At 40.7% G+C, this 25,018-nt stretch overlaps 2 protein-coding genes across 3 annotated transcripts in view; one reads left to right on the top strand and one right to left on the bottom strand.

Moving 5' to 3' along the window:
• Positions 1-16,060, top strand: part of TAX1BP1 (Tax1 binding protein 1) — a 60,538-nt gene extending 44,478 nt beyond the window's left edge. For both annotated transcript variants that reach the window (XM_090287074.1, XM_090287073.1), the window contains exons 15-18: positions 7,634-7,796; positions 8,132-8,280; positions 14,296-14,378; positions 14,993-16,060. In XM_090287074.1, coding sequence (XP_090143200.1) covers positions 7,634-7,796; positions 8,132-8,280; positions 14,296-14,378; positions 14,993-15,194 — 597 coding nt within the window. In that variant the 3' untranslated portion in view covers positions 15,195-16,060. The remainder of the gene's footprint in view (positions 1-7,633; positions 7,797-8,131; positions 8,281-14,295; positions 14,379-14,992) is intronic.
• Positions 16,061-19,135: 3,075 nt separating this feature from the next.
• The window catches only part of JAZF1 (JAZF zinc finger 1), a 318,390-nt gene continuing 312,507 nt past the window's right edge, over positions 19,136-25,018 (bottom strand). The window contains exon 5 of the mRNA XM_090287075.1: positions 19,136-19,443. Within this exon, the coding sequence (XP_090143201.1) occupies positions 19,267-19,443 (177 nt within the window). The 3' untranslated portion in view covers positions 19,136-19,266. The remainder of the gene's footprint in view (positions 19,444-25,018) is intronic.

Below are 25,018 nucleotides of genomic sequence, written 5' to 3'. Positions count from 1 at the left end.
CTTTGGAATGTAAAAGATGCTTATCTGTGGTACTTCGGGGGGTTCCTATTTCCTTTTACAAGTCTATGAAGATAAAGCTCTTCATAATACTACAATATTATTTGCCCCCTCCCCACCGTTACATTTGCACACTTGTTGTGAAGACAGTGGTGGTAAATTGCTGAGCCATTAATTTGTGTCACGGCAGTGGCTTCAAAGTGCATTAGTAGCTACTGTAGTCATCTGACCATGCGTTCAGTTTTTTGCTTTTGTTTTTAAACTACTTTCACTGAAGACGATGAAACAGTAAAGTCACTAGTTTTATTGAAGTTTGACCCTGGGGTACACATCTTTTTAATATTGTGTGTGATGAAATGGGAAGGGCCCCCAGAGCACTTCCGTTGCTGAATGAAGTATTTTGCCATGGTTACCTTAAGGTAAACCACTTGTGCAGTTGGATCTGTGGGCTGAACTGGCCTCTATTTTCATGGCACATTATTTCTATTTTAAAGTATGACTAATAGACAAAATCTGGTTGTTCACACTGGGGTATTTGGCAGACATTACTTTTTAAAAAAGTGAAGTGAATCTGTTACTTTAAGGAAGAACAACCAATAGTATTTGTTACCAATGATAAAATTCAATCTTTTTAATAAACTAGAATTTTGGAAACTTTGTATCTGCCAGCATAAACTCGATACTTCCCAATGCTTACAGACTTTTCTAATGAGATGGGTAATATTAAGAGTGTGATTTAAGAAAAAACTAGTGATGTGTGTCAGCATTTGGAAGAGCTACATAACTCAGTGAACCAATCAGTAGTTTAGGTGACCCATGGTAACATTCCAAAATGATGATTCGTAAAAGCCGTTCAAAGTGCTAGATAGACCTCAAGGTTGGATGACATTACTGTGATAGTTGTAAAATTCTGACTTTTCAAATCCATCACTTCCTCCCTATTTGCCCCTTGACATTCTGTAATGAGGAAGAACCTTCCTTTGCCCCCATTTACGTTCCAGCAACAATTCTCTGGTTATCAACCGAGTGTACTGCAACTCATCTGTGGTAGCAAATACAGTGATCCCTCACTTATTGCAGGCATTATGTTCCAGACCCCCCCGCGAAGTAGGAACCTCACATTTATTCTACACCCTTAACCCTACGTAATTTTAACAACATACGTATACAGTACTGCAAAATCCCGCGATATAGCGAAAAATTTCGTGATAAATAATTAAATATAATATTTTTAAAAATCCCGCAATACAGCAAGGCCACGATACATGAACTGCGATACAGAGAGGGACTCCTGTATTTCCCCAAGGAGCTGTGATTTCTTATTAGTGAGGAACGATATTTAGAAACCAAGATATGAGCCTCAGGTGTGCACATTATTACTGGTGTTTATCGCTTCTAGATTCTTTCAGTGGGCAGGATTAGGAAACATTTACATTTTAAATATCATGAGTTGTAGTCCAGCTTCACGGGTTCTTCCTTGCCTTCCTCGATTCCTGTTTGTACATCCCTTCCAGAGTGAGAATTCTGGTGTTGAACAGTGTGAACACACCTGTTTATTTGCTAAATCCAATAATCCAGGTAAAATAGTTTAAGAATTGCTAGGATCATATCTCAATGAGAAGGAAACCTAGTAAAAATAGAACTCAAGATTATTTGCAGATTTTTTTTCTTTTTTGCCTCAGAGGCTGTCAGTATATTGTGTTCAGGTATTACTTGGCAGTAGTTTTCTTTCTCCCTCTCTCCCCACTGCTCCTCCCCACCCCCCCCGCCTTTCTCTCTCTCTCTCCCCTTCAGTCTGTGGTAACACAAAATGGCAGGTGGGTTGAAAAGAAGATTCCTGCAAGTGAATAGTGGATTAAAGACAGTTAAAACAATAGGAGTGCAAATGAAGAGTAAGGAAAGAAATGTTTATTTCTGGTATGAGTTTTGGTTAGGTGTATTGTAAATTTAAAACAATGATGATCTAATCAGATCTGCAAGAAGTTGGATATGTGTACTCCAAATGCTTAAGACACCTTTTTGAAATATGTATTTACTTTTGATACTGCTGTTGGGGTCTGGGGATTCTCCAAGATGGAAATCAAGAGGAAGCCCTGGAGAAATTCCCAGGTTTTGTTAAGCTTATGCTCAAGCACAGGGGAGGCAGCGCAGAGGAAAGGAAGGTCCTGGGAGCTGCTTTGGGGGCCGGTTGTGCGGGCTGCTTTTATAAGCTGGGGACAAAGCATGCTTTTGTGAAAAGAGTGGCTTTATGCAAAAGGCAGGCTTGTGGAAATTTCCACGTCAGTGTAGGAAAGGCAAACAGAGGAAGATAAAATTCTGCATTTTTTTTTTTTTTTAAGCAGCGAGTGGAGGGGTAGTAACATTCTTGTGGTTGGCTTCCCTGGTGTTTCTTCTGGCCATCTGGTGTCCTAGGGGTCTCAGCCCAGGTCCCTGTGCTGTCTCACTGCACTGTTGTAAAGGAGAAACCTAACTCTTCAGGGTGTTTTGTGCGTAAGAGGTATTAGCTAGTGCTGGAAGCAATCAAGATACTTCTGTATACTTCAACATTTGTGAAATATACATATTCCATATATAAAAATTAATTTATACACAAATTATATATTTATATACCAATTGTATTTTACATATTTTTATATAGTTATATATATATTCTGAAGTTTCGTAATGACTTTGAAAGATACAGTCCTGAATGTAAGCATTTGTATATTTTTTTTGTGTTATAAATGGCTGAAATCACACATGGAAAACAATATAATGGTTGTATTAATTATGCTGTGCGATGAATTGCCCCAAAACTCAGTGGCTTAAAACAGTGATAGTCAACCTTTTTCATCTCATGGCACACATAAATTAATTACTAAAGTTCTGCAGCACACCAAAAAATATATTTTTTGCCAGTCTGATGAAAAAATAGGCACAGTTTTGATTCACTCCCAGTGGAGGGCTGTTGTTGGCTCTTGTCATTTTTTCAATTTCACAAGCTGAGGGAGAAGAGGCCGGTTCCCCTGACTGAACAGCCATTTATCGAATGCTTTGAAAACCCTTGTGGTGCAGCGGTGTGCCGCGGCAGCCCGTTGAGAATTGCTGGCTTAACACCGCCTTTGTTATCCCGCAGTTTCGGTGAGGTAGGGATTGGGGGCGGCTTAGCTGAGCCCGTGGCCTTTACTCTCTCACAAGACTGGGGGAGTCAGGTGTCTGCTTCCAAGCTCACCAAAGTGATTGTCGTCATGAGCCGGTGACTTGGCGGTTATGGGGCTGGGGCCACGCGTCCTGCCTACTGTGCCAGCATCCCTGCAGTACTCCCTGCCTCTATTCTTAACTCAGGTAAAAAGTTATATAAACCATAGGCCGGATAACCTTTAAAAATGTAAAGTTGATCACTCCCTTGTTTAAAGCTCCTTACTGGTCCTCCCAGTCAATTAAGATACATTACCCTGCCCTGTAAGAAATACATGAGTAGTGGGACGGACCGGTACCGTTTGCTTTCTGCCTGCCGTCTTCTTACGTGAGTCTTGATTTTCTTGTTGGCGACACTGTCGTATTATGTTACTTCAAAAGATTGCACTAATAAGAATTTCTGTTTGATGACGCAAGGCCTTGCTTAATGTTTCTGGGCTCCCCCAGTGTTTCTCAGAACCCTCACCCTACTCCAGTCCTTTACAAGGTTAAGATTAAGTCCTTTTTGTTTAGCATTGAAACCGACCTAGACATAGTGCCTGGGATCAATCAAGTGATCATTAGTTGAATAGGTAAATAAAAAAGTGGATTTATCACCATCTAGCAGAATATGTAGTTTATTTTGTTGACTGTCCATCTTACCTGCTCTAGAATATAAGCTCCATATAGGCAGGAATTTTTGTCTGTTTTGGTTATTCCCAAATCCATAGTACCTAAAACAGTGCCTGCTACATAGTAGATACTCATTAAAATATTTATTGGACATTTGATGTGTGAATAAAAGAACTCATAGTTTTTAAAATTAGCTCCCTAGTATCAAAAGATATTTATATTTTAGAAATAAATTTTAATAATATGAAGTAATTTAGTATATCTCTTAGGATTAAGAACCCTATCAATGTAAAGTTATTTAGAAACTTAGTGGCTTAAATTATCTTTTGATGTCATTGCAAACTCACTATTTGGAATTATCATTTTTATATCTTCATGCAATTTCAGATGTTCTGCATAAATTCTTTACTAGAAATTTGAAAAGAATAAAGAACATAAGCAAAATGACAAATAATGGTAAAAATATTGGGAAACACTATAAACTATTGCAAGAGGAAAAAAAATTAAAATTAGAAACATTTTAAATACTATTTCACATGTTCCTTAACACCAGATACCTGACTAGTGATTTTAATGAATCATCATTTTATATTTCCAGATGATCTGCTTTCCATCTGACAATGGAAAAGTTTTATTTATTTATATATACATACACACACTCTCTTAAAATGATTAATATATAAATACTTAAATCACTAACAGAAATATATCATTTCTAATGAGATGCTATAATAGCATGATGATGAAGTAATAATAGGATCCCAAAGGACTGATCTTATAAAAGTCATAAGACTACCATTTGTTTACCTTTTCTGCTGTAACTTAGAGACTATCTGGAGTGATAAAAGAAAAAATTACGAGAATTCATGCTGTGGACAGCTTGTTCAGAGAGTTGAAAGTAATTCGAAACACTTAATTTTAGTCATTCTATTGGGTGTGTAGTGTTACCTCATTGTGGTTTTAGTTTTAATATCCCTGATAAGTAGTGATGTTGAGCATCTTTTTGTGTGCTTATATTCTTGTGTAAGAATTTAAATTCATATACTATATTCTTATGTGAAGTGTCTGTTCTGATCTTTTACCTATTTTTTAGTTGTATTATTTCTTTCTTGGTTTTAAGAGTTCTTTATTCCAAATTTCATATATTTTGGAAATATATTCTCCCAATTTGTGGCTTGCCTTTTCAGTTTTTAATATATGTTTTGAAGAACCATAGCTTCTAATTTTGAATAGTCCAGTTTAGCAATATTTTTCTTAGTGGTTCATGCTTTTTGTGTCCTATCTTAAGAAAATTTTGCTTAAGGAAAAGTTACAAAGATTTTCTCCCATTTTTTCTTTCAGTAAATACATATAGTTTTAGCATTATGTTTAGATTTATGATGTATTTAAAATTAATTTTGGGGTATGGCATGGTATGTAGTCAAATTTGTTTACTTGTATACAGATATCCAGTTTTTTTTTAGCATCATATGTTTAAAAGACCGTCCTTTACCTCCATTGAATTACTTGTGCATCTTCGTTGAAAATTAATTGAAAGTATGGGTATATTTTTGGATTCTGTTCTGTGACAATAAAGCAGATGATTTATATCCGGTGTCAGCAAACTAAGGCCTGGCCTACCAGCCAAGTATGTCTTGTGGCCTGTTTTTGTAAATAAGGTTTACTAGCACGTGGCCATGCCCATCCATTTAGGAGCCCTGGTGGTGATGGCAGAGGCAGATTTGAGGATTTGGATAGTTGTGACAGAGACCGTGTGTCCCTACAAGGCCAAAAATATCTACTATCCAACACTTACTAGGAAAAGTTTGCCTGCCCTTGATCTGTGTATGACCCTTATGGCAATACTATATTCTCTTGATTGCTGTAGCTTTATAATAAGTCTTGAAATCACGTTGTCTTACAACTTCGTTCTGCTTTTTAAAAATGGGCTATTTCAGGACCTTTGTGTGTTTTACTATGTTTGAGAATCAGCTGGTCATTTTATAAAGACACCCGATAGGATTTTTGATTGGGATTGCATTGAATCTATAGATCAGTGTGGAAGGAACGAATAGCATTAAAATACTAAGGGTCCCAGTCCATGGACGTGGTGTATTTCCTGTTTGTTGCGGCTCTCTTCAGTTTCTCTCAGTAACGTTTGTTGCGTCTAGCTTATAGCCTCACACATCTCTCAGGAAATTTATTCATAAGTAATTTTATTTATTGATGCTATACATGGAATTGTTACAAATTTCATTTTTCAACTGTGTATTGCTTATGTGGAGAAATAGTTGATTTTATATGTTGACTACATATACTACCACCTTGCTAATAAATTCACTCATTCTCCTAGTTTTAATAGATTCCATAGGATTTTCTACATAAGCGATCATGTCATCTATGAATAACAACAGTTTTACTTCTTTCTTTCCAATCTTTCTGCCTTAATCTTAGTTCTGCCTTAATCCACTGGTTAGAATCTCCAGTACAGTGCTGAATAGAAGTGGTGAGAGCGGACATCCACGCCAGTGTTGATCTCAGGCGCAATCATCTGGTTTTTCGGCATTAAGGTTCACTGTAGATTTTTGTAGATGTCTTTTATCAGGTTAAGGAAGCTCCTTTTTATTTCTGTTTTGTTGAGATATTTATTTTTTAAATCATGAATGACTTGAATTTTGTAAAATATTATGTGTCTGTTCAGATCTTTCATTTCTTTAGTCCGTGAACATGGTAAATTACCACTGATTTTGGATGTTAAACTAAATTTGCTTTCTTGGCAATAAAACCTACTTCGTCATGATGTGTTGCTTTTTAATATTGTCGGATTTGATTTTGAAAAAATTAAGGATTTTTGCATCAGTGTTCATGAGGGATGAGGTCTGCTGTTTCCCTGGGACGCCACTGTTTGGCTTTGGCATCAGGATAATAATGGCCTTGTGAAGTGAGTTGAGAAGTGTTTTTTCCTCTAGTTTCTGAGTTTATACAGGAATAGTATTTTTTTCTTACCTGAACTCCCAACCTGAACTAGTATTTTTTTAAAATAAATTTCTTAAATGTTTTATAGAATTCACTAGGGAAACAATCTGGGGTGGTTTTTGGCTTTTGATTTTTATTAATGGCTAAGTTGTAAGAGATTCAGTGTTGCCTCAGCTCAATAAAAAAGGCAATTTCTGGCACTAATAAGTTTGAAAATACATTGGGCTTGATTCTGCTTTCTGATTTTGTTTTATGTGGAAGGGGCATTTATGAGCAGTTGAGAGCCAGCCTTTCCTTCAAACATATAACAGTCGCCCCACTTATCCACAGGGATACGTTCTAAGACCCAGGGGATGCCTGAAACTTCTGATAGCACTGAACCCTATATTACATATAGTGAGAGTTTTTCCTGTACCCACATCTCTGTGGTAAAGTTTGGGGCCATTATTAAGTAAAATAAGGGTACTTGCACACAAGCACCTCAACACCACAACAGGCTGATAACCAAGAAAGCCACTGACAGACGAAGGGCAGGCAGTGGACCTGCTGGAAAGGGGTGACTCCTGTTCTGGGCAGGATGGACCAGGATGAGTGAGATTTCATCACGTGCAATTTAAAATTTATGCGTTTATGGAATTTTCCTTCCTTCGATCCTGCTTGCCTTCCTTCCTTCCTTCCTTCCTTCTTCCTTCTTCCTTCCTCCTTCTTCCCTCCTTTCCTCCTCCCTTCCACAGTTGACCATAGGTAGCTGAGACTACAGGAAGAAAACTGTGGATAAGGGGGAACGGCTGTAATAGGGCAATAATTTTACTGTTATGTTTTGGCTAAATGTCTAATGCTGCCCTTGTTATAAAATATTTGGTTGCTTTATGTTTGTTTTTGTTAATTTTAGGAACTTACAAGGAGTCTAGAAAATCAAACAGAAGGTCAGAATTCCCAGAGTCCTCAGTGGATTTCACAGGGTCTCAACACATGCAATGGTCATGTTTCTGCAATACCAGATACGCAGCCAGTTCTGCAATATGGTAATCCTTATGCAACACAGGAAACAAGAGGTGGTTATTAAAATATTCCTGGTTTGAAGTTACCCGAATTGGGAGGCGTTTTTTTATTTTGTTTATATCTTTGTGGGATTAGAGAACCACTGGTACAGTAAACATTAATAGAAACATTATAATGAGCAGTTTTAATGTTTAACACTGGCTTCATCTAGAAGTGATATATGATGAATTAATAGTCTCTTTGCTTATTATATATAGTTATTTTTAAAAATCACTTGCGTTAAAAAAGACATTTTTTGGTGTGCTAAAATGGTGTTTTATATCCTGTTCATCATAGCTATACACAGAGATTCCAATTTCAGTACCAGGTTTCACCCTTCTTTTTTCAGATGGAGCCGATGGTGCTTTTTACCCAGATGAAATCCAGAGGCCACCTGTGCGAGCACCCTCCTGGGGACTGGAAGATAATGTCGTCTGCAGCCAGCCTGCTCGAAACCTTAGCCGGCCTGATGGTTTAGAAGACCCTGAGGATAGTAAAGTAAATTGAATTTCCATTTTCTGAGCCTGTCCCTTTTACTTTCTCTCTTACATAGAGTTATATGGTCATGTGTGTTTTGAGAGAGAGTGTATGCGTGCTTGTGTGTACACATGATTATTTGCTTTTTAAGAAAACGTGCTTGTATTTCAATTTAAATGTTAATATGCTTCATATTTATGCATTAGGATTTGTAATAAAGTAAAATATTGAGTTTGGAGAATGACCTCAAAATATTAAGTTTAATTTTATTTTGCTTTTTAAAATTAAGACAGAACAGACATATAACACTGTTAGTTTCAGGTGTACATGATGAGATTTAATACTTTTATATATTACGAAATGATCACTGTATTTTTCCTTAACATCCATTTTATTTATAATTTTTCCCCTTGTTATGAGAAATTAAGATCTACTATTAGCAACCTTCAAATCAGTAAAGTACTACTAACTGTAGTCACAGATAGTTTAATTTTAATCTTCACCAGTAATCTGCTATATTCTTTTGATGTAGATGCTGTGGGCTGGAAGAAGCCAAGAGTTGATGACAGTATTATGCTGCAGTGAGCGTCTGCTCATGTTAGCATTTCTATCCTACTTTAAATTTTAAGGTGGACTTTATTTAGCTAGAAAAAGAGGGGAGTGTATGTATCCATTCTTCTTCAGAGACATACTCTTTTAGACATTGTTAGTATTTAATCTCTCAGCAACACAATACTGATGATAATTGAATTAGTTTATGTAGCACGACATTATTTTGATTTCATTTAAGGGATTTCACTTAATAAATAGGTTTTTTTCTGCATAGCAGCTCCTTTGGGTTTCCTTTGCGTTAAGATGAATGTAAAAGAAATGCTTTATCCTGCTCTTTGCAAGTATGGTGGTATCATGACCTGTTTCTCATTTAATCTAGTTTGCTGCATTTAATTGCTATTAACCTTTGCAAAAACTGATCAGTGTTTAGACAGACATGATTTTAGCCCTAGTGCTCAACACTCATAATGGAGAAAAATGTATTTCTCTCTTCTGCCTTTTGGCCTCTTGTGTCCATTAGTGGGAATAATTAGGAAACCTGTCAGAACTTCTGTAGCCTCTTTAAAGTCCAGAGTACCGTTTTACTGCTTTTTCACACCTCTGCTTCACATTTTGCATATTTAATCTGATCATCCTCGGCACAGATTTTACGTGTGACAAGCCCTTCTCTTCCGCAGTCACCTGCTGCAGTTTAATTAGGAGAATGTTCTTTTCGATCTGTGTGCTTTGCCCTCCTGCAAGCCCACGAGAAGCGGTGTTCGAGGCTTGTGCTCATTTGCTGACGAGCTTAGGTTTGGTAATGGGGTAGAAGGGCTGTTAATGGGCACACCCTCGGTAATTGTGTTTTGCAAGCAGAAGATTTTTCACATTAGACAGACTATTTTAATGTGCCTTTAGACCTTGTTTTCTCCAAAAATTCTTGTCATTTCAACAAGAACAACAAAAGGCACTTGTGGCTGAAGTATTTTAGTAAGTAATTTTAGTTAGAAATTAGAAAGCAGATTTGAGTTGACCTGTTCCTTTTCTTTGGTTCTCTGCCCTGGGGTGATTAACAGCCCCAGGACCCAGCGTCTCTGAGCCTGCCTTGAGGCAGCCTCCTCTTCAGCCTATTCCAGTCTTACACTTGCCGGGTCTCCTCCTTCTGGACTAGAAACTGGGCAGCCATCAGATGGAAAACCTTTCGTGACTCCCTCTTACCTAATGACCGCACTGGCAACACTGTGACAGGATTATGATGATGGTGATGGCAACAAACATTTCCGTAGCTCTGTTTGCCAGCTGATGCTTAGCTCTTTCAGTATATTAACTCACGTGTTCTTCCTAGCAGTCCTCTGTGGGCGAAGCTGTTCCCATCTGAGAGGCCCTGTGAGGCAGCTTCACTGGCCTGCGCCTATCGCACTGCTGGGAGGGCGCCCCAGGGCTGAGCCTCGTCACTTTGGCTGCAGACGCTGTGGTCTTTAACCACCTAGCAACTTACCAAACAGGCTAAAGCAGAGGTCCCCGAACTTACTCAGTTCCTGGCACCTTTAGCATCTTAGTATGTTTTTAAAATTTTCAATTTTTTTAAGTTGAATTTATTGGGGTGACATTGGTTAATAAAGTTATATAGGCTTCAGGTGTACAGCTCTAAAGTACCTCACCTGTATGTTGTACTGTGTGCTCACCCCCCCAAGTCAATCAAGTCTCCTTCCATCACCGTTTATCCCCCTTTGTCCCCTTCTATCCCCGACCCCCCTCCCTCCGGTAATCATCATACTGTTGTCTGTGTCTGTGAGGGTTTTCTTTTTTCTTAACCCCTTCCCTTTTCTCACCCAGCCCCCTAATCGCCTCCCCTCTGACAGCTGTCGGTCTGTTCTCTGAGAGTCTGTTTCCATTTTGTTTATTGGGTTATTTTGTCCATTAGATTCCATAGGTGAGATCATGTGGCATTTACCTTTCTCTGGCTGGCTTATTTCACTTAAAATAATCCTCTCCAGGTCCATGCATGCTGTTACAGAAGATAAGATTTCCTTTTTTATGGCTGAGCCGTATTCCGTTGTGTAAATGTACCCCAGCTTTTTCACCCACTCATCTGCTGATGGGGACTTGGGCTGCTCCCACATCTTGGGCTGTGGTAAATAATGCTACGGTGAGCGTAGGGGTGGCATATATTCTTTTGAATTAGGTTTTGGGTTTCTTTGGATATATTCCCAGAAGTGCATGAATTTCAACTGGACTAGTTTACCGCAGCTTGTTCCGTTTGCTTAACAACCAGTTTGTAGTGGTGTCATACTGATTGGTCTAAAGGTGAGAGCACAGTGTAACGTGGTCTAGAGGTTTGCAGAGATTGAAATGCTATTAAAATTACCAAAGGTTTAATTATTTGGAACTGTTCATTCATAGAGTTCATTGTGGTATTCCCAATAACATTTGCTTAGAAGATTATCTTAACGGATTAACTAAAATACTAGGTATTTGGAAGACTTAATTTTTGAAGGATATAAAATACTTATTTTCCCCAATCCTTCATTATCCTTTTTTCTTTTGCCCAGTTATATCCTAAAAGTGTTTCCTCACGTGATGAACAGGACAGAAAAAGCCTCTCCAGCCCTTTCTTTGACCATTCAAGGGGGGGTAATTGTCAGAATAATAGCCAGGTACTCCTACCTCTCTCCCCCCCAAAAGATAACTCGGTCTGTTTGTTCCTGTTGAATCGCATGCCACCGCCGCCGTTTTGGTGCCTCGTCCCGTGACAGACTTGATTACGGAGCCCACTAATAGCAGCTCTGGGGCAGACATGACCACCCAGGCCCCGGGGCTCGTCGGGGCCAGCCCCCGATGCGCACTGCTGTGAGCTCAGCACCAGAGGGCCCTCGCTGGGGTGCGGCCGCTTTCGGTGTGAGGGGAGGGTCTGCAGGTTGCTGAGGAGCGTGAACAGATCTCTAAAAGACGGCCGTGGGGATGCAGGCATGGAAACGCAGGCCGGTGTTTTCTTTCAGCTTCAAACCCAGATTACAGATTCTTTAGCGTCTTCATTGACGGTCTTAATCAAATATTGGATTTTGAATTTTATTCTTTCACTACAGGCTTTTGAGACCTGTAACTTGGTGCTTTGCTTTAACGTGGTTTTCCAATTGGATTTGCTTGTGTGTGTGTGTGCATGTGACTGAGTATGTTATGAAAACTGATATATTTAACTAGTTTTTATTTACTTATATGCATATATATATTTTTTAGTATATTTCATTGATTATGTTGTTAGAGTAGTTTCAATTTTTTTCCCCTTTGCTCCCCTCTGCCCAGTACCCCCCTTCCCTCCAGCAATCCCACCCCCCTTAGTTCATGTCCATGGGTCGTGCATATAAGTTCTTTGGCTTCACCCTTTCCTATATTATTAACTTCCCCCTGTCTATTTTGTACCAATCGATTATGCTTCTTAATTCCTGCACCATTTCCCCATTTCTCTTCCTTCCCCCTTCCAGCTGACAACCCTCCAAACGATCCCCATACCTATGATTCTGTTTCTAGTCTCGTTTGCTTAGTTGGATTTTGTTTTTATTTTTTAGTTGTTGATAGTTGTGAGTTTGTTGTCATTTAAGTGTTCATAGTTTTGATCTTCTTTTTCTTAAGTAAGTCCCTTTAACATTTCATATGCTAATAGCTTGGTGATGATGTACTCCTTTAGCTTCACCTTGTCTGGGAAGCACTTCATCTGCCCTTCGATTCCAAATGATAACTTTAGAGGATAGAATAATCTTGGTTTCAGGTTGCCTTTCTTCACATGGAATACTGCCTGCCAGTCCCTTCCTGCCTGCACAGTGTCCTCTGAGAAATCAGCTGATGGTCCTATAGGCACCCCCTGTAGGCAACTCTCCGCCTCTTTCTTGCTGCCCCCAGGACTCTTATCTTTACTTTTGGCATCTCAGTCATGATGCGTCCTGGTGTGGTCCCTCTGGGTCCAGCTCACCCGGGACCCTCCGTGCTTCCCGGACCTGTATGTCCATCTCCTTCACAAAATTTGGGAAGTTTTCCTCATTTTTTTCAATTCTTGCTTCCTCATTCTGCACTGGTTGACTGTTTTTTTCTTCCTTATGTTCCAAATCATTGATTTGAACCCCAGTTTCTTTCCCTTCATCATTAGTTTTGTGTGGATTTTCCTTTGTTTCATTTAGCATAGACTTCTTCTCTTATGCGTTTGCCATACTCAAGCATATCTGTCAAGCCTGTGAGCATCTTGATCACCAGTGTTTTGAATTCTGCATCTGTTAGGTTGGCTATCTCCTTGTCTCTTAGTTCTCCCACTGGAACCTTGATCCATTTCCCCTTTTGGGCCATACTTCTCTGTCTCCTCATTCTGACAGTCTCCTGTGTTTGTTTGCCTTCGTATCTTAGGTAGAGCTGTCACTCCTGTTACATTGTAAGGGGCAGAGCCTTAGGGATTCGTCAGTACAGGATGACCTGTTTCACCACATTGTGGCGCTGTATGTGGGGGAGGGGTCTGAGAGGGAACAATGCTGCCTGGCCAGCACTCACCCTTTTCCAAGCACCTCTCCCATTTCTGCACCGGACTGTTGCCTCTAGCTGGTGCCCTGGCTGTTGTTCCCAGAGTGGGTGGGTCTGTGGATGTTCTAGAACCAGGGGGGCCCTTTAAACAAGTGGACTCTGCTGAGAGACCAGCAGTTTCTGCCTCTGCCCCAACCCCCACTGGTCTGCACAGTCAGAAGCAATGAGGCTTGATTTTCCCCTGTGCTGGGACCGTGAGCTGCGAGCTGCGTGGTCTGGTGAATAGCTGGGAAAGCTCCCCAGGTGTCCCTCCCTAGTTTTTAAAACGTGTGACTGTGTTTTCCACTGGCCTGCTGCTTCTTCCGCTGCTGCCACCACCACACCGTGTCCTCTCCGCCCCGGCTCCGCCTCTCCTACCTGTCTGGATGAGTATTTCTTCTTTATATCTTTGTTTGCTGGGCTTCCATGCAGTTTGATTTTCTGGAACTTCTGGTTGTTTTTAGTTTTGAGGTAGTTGTATTCCTTCTTAGTTGTGGAGGGAGATGCAGCATGTCTGTCTATGCCTCTATCTTATTTATATTTTTTATATATTGTGCTGGATGTATGTTATCAAAGATGATTCTGTCTTGCAAATAAAGGTACCAGATGAGAGTAATAGGAAAAATAATGCAAGGTTAGTATTTTTTATGGAATAATAGTGTCAAAGTTACCTACATACAGGGTCAAAAAGTCTAATGATCTTTACGTCATTCACACATAACAGGTGTGGTATACTTTTCATTCCACTAAATACTGCTCTTTATTTTAAGACAGTAAGACTTGATTCTTCATAGTGAAGTATTTGGTAAAAAAATATTGACTTTGTGAAAATCACATTAAATGGTAATAGAAGTAAAATTTTTTAAAGTGTAATTTTATTTTCTTTATACTGTGCTTGATTGAATTAAGGAACTTATGTTAGGTCTCACTTTCCTCAAAAGCTGCAAAATTATTTTTTGCTAGGAGGCTGAGAATGTGCCCACTGCTCCTGATCCACCAACCACACACTTACATGGGCATGGAACAGGCTTTTGCTTTGATTCCAGGTAACTTTCTCTTTCTTGTGTAGAATATGGGTTATAGAGAACATGATTCTCAAAGTTAGGTCCCTGGAAACTTATTAGAAATGCTTGTGATCAGGGACCTACCCACCTCATACCTTCTGAACCCAAATCTCTTGGTGTGGGTCCCAGCCACGTGTGCCTTTTAATATGCCTTCCAGACCTAAAGTCCTTTGAGGACCAGTGCTACAGATATGGAGTTGTTAAACCAAATGACCCTGTTGGGAAATTATAAGTGACATTATTTTTATAGGCTTACAAAAGGCATTTTCTGTTAGTTAAAAAATTGATTTCTTGTCACTAAGCCTCACTCTACATAATGTAATTATATTTTGGGGATTTTAATGAAAAAGGGTTTTCTTTGTCAGTCTAATTATAAAACAATTGAGAGGCTTTATAAATTGTTTACACAATTATCAGTGGCAAGCATTTAGAAGGAGGAAAAGGTTTCTGGAATAAATGCAGAAACCTTCAGGGTAAGTTGTTTAATATAAATATCAGCTTAACTCGATAAATGTAGCCAGGTCATATCCTGAAGAATACTACATTGTTAGAAATGTATTAGAAATATGTAATTTTCATTTTTTTATTTCTTTAAGCTTCGATGTTCACAAGAAGTGTCCCCTCTGTGAATTAATGTTTCCTCCCAACTATGATCAGAGCAAATTTGAGGAACATGTTGAAAGCCACTGGAAGGTGTGCCCAATGTGCAGCGAGCAGTTTCCCCCCGACTACGATCAGCAGGGGTTTGAAAGGCATGTGCAGACCCATTTTGATCAGAATGTGTTAAATTTTGACTAGTTACTTTTTGTTATGAGTTAATAATACAGTTTAGCAGTTTAAAAAAATCACCTCCAATAGACCCGCAGGAACACAGGTGAGATCACTTCACGCACCGTCTACGGCACTTTTCCGACCAAGATCTATGATCTTGGAGTTTGGTGTTCCTGGGGTTAGGGTTAACCTTTGGCTTAGCAGTAAACACAATTCTAACCTGCTTAAGAGACATTCTTGGTTGTTTGTATTTTTATTTATTCCCCAGTTTGCAAAATTATGAGACTAGAGGAAATACGGATTCTTTTAATGTTCCTGCACTGAAAAAATATGTACTTAGTGTGTTTAGCAGAATATTTACAAGTTTCTGTTAACCTTGTTGACTGAGCATGACTACTAAATATTATGTAATAAAAAGCATTTATCATAAGTCTTGCAAAGTAATTCTTTGAATACAGAAAATTGCATAATTCAGCCCATGAATTGGTTTTTTTTCTCTCTAGAAATGGAGCTGTATGTAGAACGAGATCACATGCTTGCGGTGTATAGCAAATGCTCTTTATATTTGTAATGTTTGCTTTAGAAATTAATGGAAGCACATTTTGCTAATTGGTTATATTTAAGCCATCCTGAAGTTATATTTCTATCCAATGGGGAAATGGAACAAGGTATGCCAGTACAGTTGTTTCATATGCTCTAAATAGTGGTGTTTGTGGCATAAAATCACAGAAAGTGTATCCTTACCTTTTTCACATTTTCCTAATGAGTAAAACTTTGAAATAACATTCTCAGTAATTAAAAATGTAAGATATAAACTCAAGTAGTATGTTTGTTATATCTCTTCTATGTATAGTATTCTCATTAACATTAAAGAGAACGCATTTTGGAGGTAATTTTATTGTTAAGTTTGTCATAGTTTTTTATTAAGTCTGGCATCTTGAACATTTAGTCTGGGTTTTAAAAGGTTTCTGAGCTGTATTCCTTTCTCTTATACTAAGAATGTTAACAGTGTAAATGCGTTTTTACTCTGCTGCTGAAAATATTCAAGCTTGTCAAAAGCAAACTAGCTATTTCAGATGTTAAGCTAATACTCAGCGTGGTGGCCTTGTGGCCTTTGGGATGCTGTATGTGAGCTGTGTCGCATACCATGTTCTTGTATTTGTGTCTAGGAGCAGAAATGTGCCTACTGTTGGATTCCTTTATAAAGGTTTTTGAGTTTAAGGGAAAAACGGTATTGGGCAGTCAGAGGCCAGATGTTTGGGACATCACAGGCCTGGGGGCAGTAGTAGTGAAGACTCTTGAGTTTTAGCTTCCTGATAGGCTGGTCACATGACAAGCAGAATATGTCAGAAAAAATGTCAGTGATAGTAGTACTAATGCAACAAAAATGCTCCTGCCAGTGAAGTGGGATTGTTCATTTTATTAGTCTAGAACTTAAGTAACTTTTCACCTTAAGCTGGAAAACATCAAAATAGGTTCAATTCCATGGTGGTCTAAGAACATGCTTTGTATCATTTATCTTCTTAGGAATTAAAGTGCATTTCGTGGCTTATAATGGTCTTCCTTGGTGGGTGTTCTGAGTGAGCTTGAACATTGTGTATTCTGTTGCAGGATGAAGGTTAGCTATAGTTAATCGAGGCTGGTGAGTTCTGCTGGATCTTGCGTTGCTGATTGATAGAGGGAGTTGACATCTCCAAGTAAAATAGTGGATTCGTTTATTTCTCCTTACCAGTTCTATCTTGTGTGTGTGTGTGTTTTGCGTCCCAAACAACAGAACATTAAAGTACAATCTGCATGCGTGAGCTGAATTCTGGGGTCGGGGTGCGGCAGCCCAAGGTAGATAGAACAAGGCACTGAGCGGACAGATTAATTTTCATGGCAAACTTTTCATAATGTCTAATGAAAATAAAGAGCCACGTTCATTTTGGGTCAGAGACAGTTTATTTTAAATGTGGTTCATTTACATTTATAAGCAGCTTTTCTTGACAGGATTTTGCCTTCAGTTCTAAAACCTCTGTCACTTTCAAACTTAATGTGCTCTGTTCCCAACAAAACATATGAAAATATAATTTAAAGCACAGTTTTCACAGACACAGTACAATACATTCACTATACACGGTATAACAAAATATTCCCATCCTTGCCTGTTCAGTAATACTGTCACAATGAAGCAGCAAGTAGAAATTGGAATTTGTTTTCTAGTTGAAAGAAATGTTAACATGCACAATGACTATTTTATGACTGTTTAGCTGTTGCACTATACTGATCCAGCCTGCGGGTTCTTGCACTAGAAGGAGCAAAGCTAATTAATAGCTGGCCTAAAAAAGTTTTGGTCGGTTATACGTAGATATGAAATAGCCAAGTAGGACCTTCTTATGCACCACGTAGTGGCTTTTCCTGTCTGTATCACCTCTTTAAACATACAGGGTAGCACTGTATGTATATTCAGGACCAAGACCACTCTTCACAGAGATCTGAGGAAAGTTTTAGAGGGCAGTGTCTTTACAAATACTTAAAAATCCCTCCTTTGAGGGATTCACAACTTAAAAACATAGAAGCTTACTCATCTGGCTAACAGAATTGTCTCATCTTTTCAAAATGTCTGAAAAATTGAGGAGGGACACCTGCTTCCCAGCTGTAAAACTAATCAAATGGGACCATGGGCAGAAAGTTAATTTTATAAGCATTGCGACTTCGCTTTTCACCAGGTTGTGAGCAGTTGGCCATCTCAGGGCAATTTTTATTGCATATTAGGCAACTGGTAAACTCATGTTTAAGGAATAGCACTTGGGAGAAAAGAACACGCAAGGCATGATGGTACCGTTGGTGAGAAAAAGTTCAGGAATGGTCCAGACATAGGTTACTCGGACGGGTCATATATTAGTCACCGTGGCCACCTGCTGCAAGAAAGCACTTAATTGTCAATAAGGCTCAATTTCTTTTCGGCAAATTGTTTTATAAAGCTAAACAGACATTTCCAATGGAATACAGACATCTCAGTGTGGTAGGAAAAGTGCCTTTAAGAAAAGTCTAAACACAATGAACATGAAGAGGCCATAAGGGGCCTTAGCAGAAATGTTCCTCTTCGAACCGTGCTTGGAACTGTGATTCTTGTTTGCGACCCACAGGTTTGTTAGGGCAGTGGTTGTGAGAATTGGCAACACATAAAACATGAACTCTGTTGGCAATAGAGAACTACAAAGTGCTTAAAACTTCACCTAAAGATGAAGATAGAACTAATTTATACACAAAGTTTGCACGTAAGTATTTCAAAGTGTTTCCTAACAGATTTCAGGGAGAAGTATTTCACTAAACTGGTATCTTGGTCTGCAGATAGCAGTCTGCATCAGTGGGATCCCTTGCACCTGGCAGGCACTCAATGACTGTTAGATTAACGAGGGAACTGAACAGACGACTGTACAAAAGTGCTGTTTGTAACATTAACATCGCCGGTAAGTCAGATGGCAAGAGTTTCAGCTTCTCGAAGGGCAGAAGGACTTGCAAGATAATAGAAGACACAGAAAGCACACCTTTCATGTATGTTATTTAAATATGAAAATATTTTTAGCATATTATGTTAAACATTCTTTCTTAATTTATATTTCCATTACCTAAAGTCTTTCTAATCACAAATTCTAACTCCATTATGTAAGGCATGGTAACCAGTTTGAGAATGCTTTTGGTTTTGAACATGGTTGATGTGTTGAAAAACCTCAATCACATTACAATCTTGGGGAACAAAAGCAAACCTCAGTGCAGCCCCTCCCCCCAGTCAATATCACTGCAATACAACTGAACAATATGCAACATGCCCTCAATCGTATTTTGTTTTGGGGTAAATGTGCTGAGAACCTAGAGCTTTTTTTTTTTTTTTTTTAGCACCTTATATCAAAGTAATGAAAATGGGTATGATGATTACATGTGCAAATGTACAAAATCATTAACTACAAAGATACATCATTCCAAAATTACAGAAAAAATTTAAAGCATGCATTTAATTTTTTAAAGGGTTGCTGAATGCTTCCCCTGAAAAAAGGTGGCTGTTTTCAAAATCAGCAACTGCTGGTGAGGATTCCTTGGCACAGTTAGGACCAGCACGTTATTGCTGCATCTTCCTGATGATCTCGGCCGACACCGGGGGGTGGAAGTTGATGGTGTGGTGCCGCAGGCCCTGAGCTGTCTTGTAACTCTTACCACAGCGACATTTGAATGGTTTGCGGACGCGAATCTGTGTTCTGTGACCATTCTTGGCATGGTACTTGATGCCATTCACATTCTGTGGAGAAGATAAAGACATCACCTATGAGATGAAGTCACTTAATGTCTCTAAGGGTGGGGACACGTAGTGTGCTTCCGGTGGCAGGTGTGCACACAGCTGACACATGCTCTTGGAGACGTGCCTCAACCTGAAAATGGAAGGATGACTTCACATTCTGTATAACACATGTATGTAAGACGCAGCGACTAGAAGCAGAGTTCCCTCTGCCTGGAACTGTGCTTCTCTCTGAATCTTTTTTCCACTCTGAAGAAAGTTAACAAGGGGCAATTATATAAAACTATGCTCAGGATGGCTGGGGGAAAAAAGTCGGAAAGAGGTTAGGGCAGTAGAGTTTAAGACACCTGTAACCTGAGAACTGATGCTCATCCCGTTTTACTAGTTTCTGTCTTTGTTTCTACTTTGCGTGAAGTCAGTGTCTCTGCCTTGGTGGGAGCTACCTGCCCACAAGTCCCACTGAGCAGATTAATATGTACTGCATTCCAGACCTGCAGTGAACTTGAAAAGTCTTCAGACTACTGAAGTGTCAGCAACAGAAGAGTTCCAGACTTCAAATTGGCCTACAAACCTTGCATGGTACATGAAAGGTCTAAGTGCTTTCTGGAGTTCCTATTGATTGGTTTTGCTAGCTTATTAGCATTTGCTAGCCTACTAGCATATTCTATGTGAGACTTGCTGTCTAGATTAAACAAGTTACTATTTGCTCATCCCATTAGATGGTGAGGAAATGGGCTGAGGGAATTGAGTAACTGATGGAAGATTCAAGAAAGAATAAATGGTATATATGTGATATTAGAGCACAGGTTGGTGTTCAGGGGAGAGAGGACTTGAGACGTGGGCATTGCTGAGCACGCATCCTCAGAAGAGGGGGCTGTTGCCGAAAGCACTACCTGGATCTGGTCCCGTGCGCCCGGTCCCATGCCCAGCTCGAGCACGGCAGCACAGCCTTCTCCCTCCGCAGCAGCCCTTAGAGAGCTCCCGGAGGCCAGGGGCCGGCTGTCTGATGCTGTTCTGTGAGCATCAAGCACGGTCTGGTATTTGGGTGTGTGAAGTGGTTGGAACATGCATCACTGTTGTTAGAGAAATTGAGAGTTGCCATTAAACAAAATGTATAGCGTTCCCTCACTTATCACGGGTATTACGTTCTAGACCCCCCCCCCACAGCGATAGGTGAAAATCCGCGAAGTAGGAACCTTACATTAATTTTAGTATTTATATATATTTTAAGGCTTTAGAAACCCTTCCCACACACATATAAACTGTTCCCAGTCCCTTATTAACCTTTCCCAGTCCCTTTTAAACCTTTTCCACACTTTCATAAAAAATACTTATGTTCTTAAACATATTCTACACTCTTAAACCTGCATAACTTGAACATACGTATACAGTACCGCAAAATCCCGCGATACAGCAAAAAATCCACGATAATTAAACATAATATTTTTTTAAATCCTGTGATACAGTGAGGCCGCGATAAGTGAAGCGGGATATAGAGAGGGACTGCTGTATTCAGTGGTTGTTATTACTTACATTTCCCTCTTAGAGATTCACAGCGTTAATACCTTTTAGAAATCCTGTGGTAGAGAAGCCTGCTTCACTTTGTTGAGCCCAGAGGGGCCAAATAGCGACCACCTGGTGGTGCTCCGAGTCTGAAGGTTGTCCAGTGAGTCCTATCACAAGGACCATCTGCTCTGAACACACCTACCTGCTCTTGCCCTTCTGCACCTGCAGCCCTGGTCCTTCCGGCACGCAGGGTGAGCAGGCACCTCACTAGTCTTCTGCAGGGAGGGAGCGCTTGCTGCAGTGCGCTCCGAAGAGGGCAGTGACCGTGGCGGAATAGGTAGATGGGGAGTAGGCGCTGCCAGCCCGCTGCTCTCCCAGCCCGCCCACCGGAAGCCCTCTGGTGGCCCTGGCCCCCGTGGCATCTTGCTTCAGCCACGAGAGACCCAGGTGAGAACTATGTAGCTGGAGCCAGGCAGCTCACAGAGCCTAGGAAGATAATGCCCGTAAGCTACTAGAAAGTAAGCTTTATGACCATCAGAGAAAGACGTAACTTTCTAAGTAATAGTAACAGCAATATGTTAGGAAGTCTCCTGGCTCATAAACGACGGGAGCTTGCATTTGCCTGCTTCATGTCCCATTCATCAGCTCCAGAAGTTCGTTGAGCACCCAGTAGGGTCCCTTTCTGGGGATGAAGGGCTACTGAAGCATTTCAAGTCCCTGTTCTCGCAGGCAACTTGGTGCAAGACAGATCATTAAACTCCAACTACCCTGGTCCCCAGTACCACTCACGCCCTGTCAGGAAACCAAAATAATCCTTTGACGAACAGGCGTAGCAGCTCCAGCAGGACCAGAGCTTAGACACTCCAGCCAGGCCTGAGCTTTTACAATTAGGTGAGGGCAGTTTTGAAATGAGAAATTATGAAAGCCACCGGAAGCCAGGCCAACGCCAGCCAGATCCAGAGCCCACCGGCAGAAGGACAAGCCCAGATTCCAGAGGATTCTTCTACCCTCTTCCCAGTTGGAATATATACATGATGTGCGTCTGGCTGTGATGAAAACATGGGCAATTCCATGTCAACCTTGTTAATCTGGATAAATTAGGAAATCAGTTGCGCTTCTGGAAACAGAGAATTTCTAGGGTTGGCCAAAGAACCTAAGAAAGACCTGCCTTTGTCCGTTGCTGTGATTTAAAATTTTCACTAGTGTCAAAGTATATACCCTTATCACAAAAGTTAGCACAGGCTCTAATCAGACCCAAGATTTCCTCAATCTGTTCATTCATATATAGCAGTGGGGACTCCCACTTTCTCAGACTTAAGAAGCTTAAAAGTTTCACTTAGGTTTCCAATTGCAGACATCTCAAAATGAGTTTGGTCTTTAAAAACTCAAATAGTGGCAGGCACCCTGAAAGTGACAGCACTACATCCTCTGACCTCTGGAGAGAGGGAAGGGAATGACGTTTCCGTTGGGCGTGGAAGGTCATCGACGTTAGACCTGATTAGTGCTTGCTGTCTACTGTCTAACCATCAACACCCCCATTTCAGATGGGACCGGCACGCCCAGAAGGTAAGTTGCCAGAATTAAAGGTGCTGGGTAACAACAGCTCCGCACTGGGAAACGGGGGTGCTGGCTCCCGAGCCGCGTTCCCTGCTCCACACGCCTGAATGGAGTGCAGGGTACTCGTTCCTTAGTCCAGCCAGCTGGCAGTCTCTGGAACGTCATAGGGGACTGGGGAGGACTGGGACCCTCGCCCGGCCCTGAGAGAGCAGCCCGTGGAGTGCAGTGGTCCAACGGGGGCGCAGCGCCGGCACTGGCTCGTTTCCATGCGGGCAGCGACCCGCCGGGGTGAGGGGACGGCCAGTCACTGGGTCACAATTCAGGGGATCTTCTCAAAACTCCCCTCCAGCCAGTCATGAAACCTGAAGCCTGGACACCAAGCTTGGCTGTCACGTCCTTAACTGTACTTGACCTTTGTTGTCGGTATTAAGGCCTGAGTGAGTAAATATGTAACACATGCCCTTGACAGAAAGACTTTCCTGCAGCCTTCATGTTCTCCATTAAGGAGAGGATGGAGTCGCTCAGAGATGTGATGAGGAGGAAAAGTGGAAAAACAGAAACGGGGGGTCGTGGTGGTGGTCATATTAGCCTTAACAGTGAAGCCACGCCACCAGTCCCAGGGAGCAGAGACGTCCCCCTCCCCCGCTGGGCTTGGTATGGCAGCACACGGAATGTCCTCCTGGGCAAGCCGAGCGGGATCTGGTTTCTCCCGCATTACAGTAGCCTGAGTGTAGGGTAGGTATTGGGCTGGCCCCGAAGTTCGTTTCGTTTTTTCCACATGATGGCTCTAGTAGCGCTTAGCTATCTTAACTTCATTCAAAACAATTTTGTTAGATTGTATTGTGGGAGCTGTCATATCAGCGTCCATTTTTTAAAAATTGAAGTTTTCTGCAGCCATTTTAATATTGAAGATGGAAGAAAATGCACCATTTTTGTGTATTAGGCTTTATTATTTTAAGAAAGGTAAAATGCAACTGAAATGTAAAGAAGGATCTATGCAGTGTGTGGAGAAGGTGCTGTGACTGACTGAACATGTCAGAAGTGGTTTGTGAAGTGGTTTCTTGGTACTACAGTGACCCCTCACTTATCGCGGGTATTACATTCTAGGCCGCCCCTCCCCCCCCGCCACGATAGGTGAAAATCCATGAAGTAGGAACCTTACATGTATTTTAGTATTTATATATATATTTTAAGGCTTTAGAAACCCTTCCCACACACTTATAAACCGTTCCCAGTCCCTTATCAACCTTTTCCATGCTTTTATAAACACTACTTATGTCTTAAACATATTCTACACTCTTAAACCTACGTAACTTTTAACAACATATGTATACTGTACAGTACTGCAAAGTCCGCGATAAATAATATTTTTAAAAATCCCGCGATACTCAGGCCGCGATCAGTGAACCGCGATATAGAGAGAGACTGCTGTACTGATAATTTGGTGAAATAATTCTTTCCTGTGAGGCTGCCTTACGTACTGGAAGATGTTTAGCAGCACCACTGGCCTCTACCCACTAGAAGCCAGTGTGTGAGGCAGCTGACATACTCAAAACATCCAAATCAGTAGTTATTTGTGAAAATGAAAAATGTGTCTTATTTTACAGAAGAAACCATATGGACTTTTGGCCTACCCGATAATTGTAGAAATTCAGAAAATATGTAAGAGCATAAAAAAGAACAAGTATAGTCACTGTTTAACATAGGTATTTCCTTCCAATAATTTTTCTGAGATGTCTATTATACAAGATTGGATTCTCTCATTAAATGTTTTTTTGAAAATAAGACTGATGACAGAGCCCTGGCTGGTGTTGCTCAGTGCATTGAGTGCTGGCCTACGAATCTAAAGGTCGCCGGTTCGATTCCCAGTTGGGGCACATGCCTGGGTTGCGTTGCGGGCATGTGGGAGGCAACTGGCTGATATTTCTCTTGCATATCAGTGTTTTTCTCTCCCTCCCTTCCCCTCTCTAAAAATAAATATATAAAATCTTTTAAAAAAGACTAATGACAATTCTGTTCTATTGTTAGAAATTTAGCATTTGTTAAATTTGTGTTGCTGATGTGCTTTAGGATAAATTTGTAGGAGAATCATGGAACTAAAGGATATGAACCTTTTTTAAAGTTCTGGTTCTTTACTGCCAAGTTGCTATCCTGAAAGGCTGTCGGCGTTTCTCCCACCAATGCTTCTGACGGGGCCCTTCGGAGAGTCAAGGGCATTAGATCCCTGAGGGAGACAGGCTGCGGGCCCTTGGGAAAAGCTGGGCCCGCATACCTGCTTGGCGGTGTGCCCGGGTACTGGGGGCCAGGCTTCCTGTATTCTGCTGGGGCAGTTTTCGGAGAAACTTGGCGGGGGGAGGGCTTGGTCTCTTTTCTGTTTCTTAAAAGTAGCAAAATGCTGTTCATCCTAACTAATATAAAAGTAAAAAATTTCGAAGCCCTTCATCCCACCCCTGCAACCCATTCCCACGCACAGGGTGGGAGTCCTGCCTGCTGTCTGAAGTCAGAGGACATGTGG

Source organism: Furipterus horrens, unplaced genomic scaffold (genome assembly GCF_987537825.1).
Source record: "Furipterus horrens unplaced genomic scaffold, mFurHor1.1.pri manual_scaffold_9, whole genome shotgun sequence".
Classification (NCBI taxonomy): domain Eukaryota; kingdom Metazoa; phylum Chordata; class Mammalia; order Chiroptera; family Furipteridae; genus Furipterus; species Furipterus horrens.
The sequence above is the reverse complement of the archived record's forward strand: the minus strand, read 5'-3'. Positions and strand labels throughout refer to the sequence as shown.